This window comes from Cebus imitator, unplaced genomic scaffold (genome assembly GCF_001604975.1).
Source record: "Cebus imitator isolate Cc_AM_T3 unplaced genomic scaffold, Cebus_imitator-1.0 Scaffold555, whole genome shotgun sequence".
NCBI lineage: Eukaryota > Metazoa > Chordata > Mammalia > Primates > Cebidae > Cebus > Cebus imitator.
In genome coordinates this window covers 190730-196663 of record NW_016107870.1, presented here as the reverse complement: position 1 = coordinate 196663, position 5934 = coordinate 190730, and the positions used below count along the sequence as shown (strand labels likewise).

General features: G+C 62.4%; 1 protein-coding gene across 1 annotated transcript in view; it reads left to right on the top strand.

Annotated features, from left to right (window-relative positions):
- The window catches only part of NKAIN4 (sodium/potassium transporting ATPase interacting 4), a 7300-nt gene extending 1753 nt beyond the window's left edge, over nucleotides 1-5547 (top strand). Inside the window, 7 exon segments of the mRNA XM_037733891.1 lie at nucleotides 65-174; nucleotides 367-465; nucleotides 1191-1263; nucleotides 2202-2340; nucleotides 2343-2404; nucleotides 4193-4247; nucleotides 5459-5547. Of these exon segments, the coding sequence (XP_037589819.1) occupies nucleotides 65-174; nucleotides 367-465; nucleotides 1191-1263; nucleotides 2202-2340; nucleotides 2343-2404; nucleotides 4193-4247; nucleotides 5459-5547 (627 nt within the window).
- The last annotated feature ends 387 nt before the right edge of the window (nucleotides 5548-5934 follow it).

The following is a 5934-nucleotide window of genomic DNA, read 5'->3' as shown; positions in this document are numbered from 1 at the left end:
GGTCAGTGCCCTGGAGAGGCGGGTGTTGGGCTTCCTGGGGTACTGGCGGGCGCCCTGCTCCTAGGTCAGTGCCCTGGAGAGGCGGGTGTTGGGCTCCCTGGGGTACTGGCGGGCGCCCGTCCTGGCCAGCCTCGCCACCGTCGTCGTTCTCCTGGGACTCTTCGGCACCGTCGGGTACCGGCCACGCCACACTGTGCTGGGTCCTGGGCCCGGCCCCTTTACGAGTGGGTGGGTTGGGGTGACCGGGATGGCAGCCCCCGCGGCGCCTCGCACCGTCCTGCCCTGTTTTCCTGGAAGCCACTGAACACCCCACAAATCCCAACCCCGACCCCTGGGTTCAGACCTCTTTGCTGCCTGGACATCTAGGATTCCGGTTCGGACAGAGGGGCTTCTCCGAGGCTTCGAGGAGCAGCTGCATATACGGGAGCCCCAGGCCCTGAACGGCTTCGCTAATTCATCTCCTCGGTAGCCAGGGATGTGGGCACTGCCATGATCCCCGCTTTACAGACGGGAAAACAGCACAGTCACCGCCCCGAGCTCGGGGTGGGGCTTGGACCCCGGCAGCCCCCGCCCATGCTGTCTTTGCTGTGGCCTCTGGAGAAGCTGAAAGAATGTTCAGAAAAGCATCTCTGCCCAGTCAGCGTTTTCCTTCTGCGAAGAACCAGATCACCGGTGTGGACCAGTGGTTTGGAGCCACCTTTTCCTGCAGAGAGCAGGTGGTGAACACCGCAGGTGCCGTGGCCCTGCAGTCCAGAGCAAAAGCCGCCGCTGGCCGCGTACACACAAATGCGTGCAGCTGTGTCTGCAAAACTTTATTTACAAAAGCTGCTGTCGGCTCTTTGGGGCACTCTCCTGGGATGGTTTTTGGGGTGCTCTGCAGCAGAGGTCTGCCCTGTTCGTGTGCAGTGTCTGCCTGGTGAGGCGAGGACAGGCTGAGCAGCTCAGCCAGGAGGCTGTGTCCCTACGCCAAACTGCGCTGGTGCTCCCTCCAGCTGGCTGTCCCCCCGCCTCATTCCTGGGGCGCCCACGTGGGAAAGCTGTGAGACCTGCCCTGCATGAACTCGGGCGACCCCTTTCTCCACGCTGTGCATCTGGAGAGCACAGGCCACCCTTCCTGTGCAATTACAGACCTTACCCCTCTCCCGGCACCCAGTGTGGCAGCCCCGCCCTCCCCTCTACCTGGCACCCAGTGTGGCAGTCGTCTGGGTCACCTGGAACATCTTCCTCATCTGCTTCTACCTGGAAGTCCGGGGCCTCTCACAGGTAAGTGCAGGCGGGAAGGCAGTGCAGGGTCCTTCCTGGGGTCCTGGCCGGGCTCCACCTAACACTCCCTGTGTCTGTGGTGAGAGCCAGGGGCTCCGTCTGTGTGTGGCTCTGTCCCCAGTACCCAGAGCAGCCCTGGTGGGTAGCTGCTGACTCAGTAAAGGTCTGGGAGAAACCAGTAGTTTGATTGGTGAATGAGGGTGTCCGTGGGTGTTGGCAGGTGAGGGGGCTCCAGCTGGGGGAGAGGGGCCTCAGAGCAGAGACTAGCCCTGGCAGAGATGTGCGGGCAAGTGGACACCACCCTCCTCACGCCACGTGGGGTGCTTGGTCACGGCCGGCAGGAGCAACCCTCCAGGCTGGTAAAGCCTGGTGCCTCCTGCACTGCAGGGATCTGAGGAAACGGGGGCTGGGGGGTCATCGCTGAGCCCACCCTGCCCCTGACCGCGGCTGTTTCAGGCACTTTCCTTGCAGCTCAGAGGTTGGTCCTAAAGCTGGGGAGGGGTGGAGTTTGGTCTCCCCTGGGGGCTCTTTGCTCTGGCTGGTGCGGCACAGGTGGGCACTAGGGCAGGTGCCCAGCTTGGCAGACGAGCCCCTGCTTCCTAGAGCCACACCTGGCTGCAACCCAGGAGACTGTCCTGAGTCAGACACAGGTCAAATGGCAGCTTTAGCCAGAGACACGAGGAAGGGGCCGACCTGAGAGCAGTCCTGGGGTCTGGGCAGGGAGGCCTTCCTGGAGGAGGAGGCGTGCGGGTCGAGAGCAGGCACAGGAGCGTCTGGGAGGGCCTTGGTATTCCTTCCCCACCAAGGCTGGAGCCCGGGGGGCAGAGTGCGGGAAGGCGGAGGACAGGACCTTTGGCCTCTGTGGTGACGTCCCTGCAGGCTGCAGTGGGTGAGGCCAGCCACGTCCTGGTGCTAACCGGCCCTGCTCCTCACCCAAGGACAGAGAGCTACTGACCTTCAGCCTCTCCCAGCATCGCTCCTGCTGGCATGAGCACTGGCTGGGCTGTCTGCACGAGGAGTGGCTGGCTGCTGGCCTCGGGGGACCCCATGGCCAGGCCCTGGTGTCGGGTGTGGACTGTGCCTGGAGCCCAGCTACGTGGAAGTCCTGCACAGCGGCCTGCAGACCCTGATCGCGGTAAGCGTCGAGGAGGGGGCCCAGGGTAGGGATGGGTTGATGGGGGAAGGGACATGGAGTTGGGCTCATCTCCCTGGGGTGGGGCCAGCTGACCAGGCCTCAGGCCTGTCTCTGCCAGGGCAGGATCCCTTCCTTATCCCCCACCCTTGCGGGAGAGGTTAAGGTGTCACGGGTAGGCTCCCACGTGGGCTTGCACCGCTGGGACCTCAGTGCCTCCCTCTGCAAACCACCTCCCCCAAGTGGGGCCGGCCCCGTCCCCTTCTCTGCCTGAGCGAGGTGTTTGCTGTGGGGAGTGGGAAGGGTTCAGATCAGGGCGAGACCCTGCCGTGGGCTTTGACGGCCCCGAGGAGGGGCACACATCTTCCGGACAAACCCATCCATGCATGTCCTGCCTGTTCCCTCGGCTGCCCCAAGCCTGTGCCAGTCACGGGAAGTGGACAGAGCCTGAGGCTGAGCTGGCAAGAAGCCCCTCACACTTGCCCGGAACCCTAGCATGTGCCCTCGGCAAGGCTGGCGCCACACGACCCACGTCCAACCTGGCAGGGGTTCTCCCGCCCCAGCTGGAGCTGAGGAGCGGCTGTCGCCCGTGAGAGAACGGGGCTCTGCCATCCTCCCTGGCCCTGCTCGGCTCGGTGGAGAACAGTGGCCACAAGGCTGCTCCTGGTCTGGCCACACAGCCACGTCCCCGCCGTGCCGCCACAGTGAGCCCAGCAACCTCCCTGTGCCTCAGCTCCCGCTCTGTAAAATGCAGACGGTGCCTTCCTCGAGGAGTTCAGAAGGAGGAGGCAAAAGCTGGGGCAGCGTGTAGAAGGCGCTCGGTCTGCCTTTGGCCTCAGGAGCTCCTGGGGCAGGGCCGAGGTGACTGCAGCGTGGCTGGTGCCATCACTGGAGGAACTTCCGGCCCATCTCGAGGCTCTCCGACTTTCTCTGTGCACACCCAGGTGGACGTGGGGCTTCGGGGAGCGAGGCTCCAACAGCTGGCAGTGGAAGCTCAATTCCAAACCCAAGGAGCCTGTGGCATGAGAACACACGATGATGCTGGTGACCCTGTGAGAACATGTGACGATGCTGGTGGCCCCATGTGGACACTGGATGGTGCGGGTGACCCCGTGAGGACACGCAGTGGTGCGGATGGCCTCGTGAGCTCCCAGGGCTCCTTCCCGGGCTCTGCTCTGGGTCTCACAGGAAATCAGTCCAGGGAGGTGCTGCCCCATAGCAAGGGCACAGATGCAACCTGCCAGCTAGAGTCCGGGCCTGTGTCTCCCACCACAGCCCCTCAGTCAGGCACAGAGGGGGCCCCAATTGCCCCCAAAATGTGTGGAACACAGGTGCCTGCCTCTGGAGGAGAAACAGCCGATTTCCCAAGGATGCACATCAACGCTTCTGAGATTAGGGTTTGGGAGAAGGAACAGAAAGGAAGCTAGAGTGTAAGTGAAGATTCCCTCCGAGGGGCCTGGCGTGCTCCGTGGGAGCAGAGGCTGGAGGAGTGAGCGCTCTGCATGTTTGGGGAGACGGGGCCTCCTGTTGGCTTTCATCCTGACTCCCAGGGATGCGAATTTCTTTAATAGGATGTGGTTTCTAAATTCCAGCCAGCTAGTCCTCCCTAGGAGCCCAGCCCCCTGCTTAATTTGGAGGGCCTGGGGGAGCCTGGCGGCTTGGTTGGCCCCTGCCCAGCTGTGCTGGGGAGGGAAATGGTGGCAACAAGAGCACTCTGGGGGTGGGGCATGGGGCCTGCGATCGAAGGCTTCCATGCAGCAGGGAGGGTGGAGAACTTCAGGGTGGGCCTGGGGCCAGGATGGTGTCTGTGGCGGCTGCCTGGTCACTATGTTCTCGGAGGAAGAGGACAGCTGCCAGTGTGGACGTCCGCAGGCAGCGGGGGCAGCTCTGAGCTTGTCCGGTCTGGGGCAGGGAGAGAGACCTCCCCTGGGGGGAAACCCACGTCCAGCAGGGCCTTGCTGATGGCTGCAGGCCTGAGTGGGAGAGGACTCACTGCACCCCAGGGAAGAGATGAGCAGAGGTCCTGGTCAGCTGCCTCCAAGTCCAAGGTGGCTCCTGTGCTTCGGGCCGGGCCTGCCCTCACCATCCCCTCAGTAGCCACAGGTGGAAGTCCTGAGCTCAGACCTGCCAAGGTCCAGGCCGCCGCAGCCCCCAGGCAGCTCGGAACCCAGCCCCGTGGACTGGGACATTCACACCAGGCCCTCGGTTGCAGCCTGGACCCTCCTAGGCAAGATTTCCATTTGCCTTCTGCTCGCAAGCCCCTGTCAACTTGCCTTTGATCTGCAGCACGAAATGGGCCACACTCAGGCGCCCTTGCTGCTCCCCTCATCCTGATGCATCTCACAGGAAGACCCTGTGGAGGAGGATTGAGCCAGGTGGGGAAGGGCAGATGCCAAGGAGGGTCTGGATGTGCCCAGGGGCCCATGGTTCCTGTGGACTGAACTGCCCCTGGGGTCAGAATCCAGTTCAGAGCCATCTGTCCCCAGGACTCTGGGGCCATGGGGTCAGCAGTCCACGTGTCAGAGGGCCCCCTACCCTCAGACCAGGCCTGATTCCAGAGGCTGAGGACGCGCTCAGAGCCACGGCCCCAGCGCCCAGCATCCCTCAGCTGCTGACCTGAGGATCCTAAACCATCACTCAGAGCTCAGCCAGCTTCCTGGGAGGAAGCAGATGGCTTCTGCACACTGGTTCCATTAAAACATTTTAAGATGGGAACCCCATTTGAACCCGGGGTTCAAAATGCATTGACTCAGCCCAACAAGCCCCTGCTGCATGCTGGCTGTGTAGACACAGCATCAAGGGAGTGACGGTGTCTGAACGTGACAGAAGGTGGTGGGGAGGGCAGGCGGAACATGGTGCAGGCCCGCACAGGCCGGAGGACCCTGGCCATCCTACCCACCCCCGTCCCCAGGCCGCGTCCCCTCTGCGATTTCGTCAGGGCTTCGGGCGCCGTCTGTGCCCCCGGGGACCCCATGGCTTCACTGTTTGATTGGGTTCATTCTCCACTCTGCCATCTTTTCCATTGTGTGGGGTTTGTTTTATTTGGGTCTTGATTTCTTTCAGTTGGCTTCATTGGTGGATTTGATCCATTTCCTCTCTACCATGTCAATGAAAAGCCATCCAGTCTCTTGTCCAAACAGGCGTACTTGTAAGTATGGCCAGCAGAATTTGCTCTGCGGCCAGCCTGGCCAATCTGGCGCTCACAGCGAGAGGCTGCCTTCCTTGGGGGCCTCACCAGGCACCTGCCTGTCTGTGCTGCCATCCATCCGTCCATGCATCCATCCATCCTTCCAACCATCCATCCATCCATCCATGCATCTTCCATCCATGCATCCATCCATCCTCCATCCATCCATCCCTCCGTCCATCCCTCCTCCATCCCTCCATCCATCCCTCCATCCATCCATGCATCCATCCGTCTGTCCATCCATCCATCCCTCCCTCCCTCCATCCCTCCCTCCCTCCATCCCTCCATCCCTCCATCCATCCGTCTGTCCATCCATCCTCCATCCCTCCATCCATCCATGCATCCATCCGTC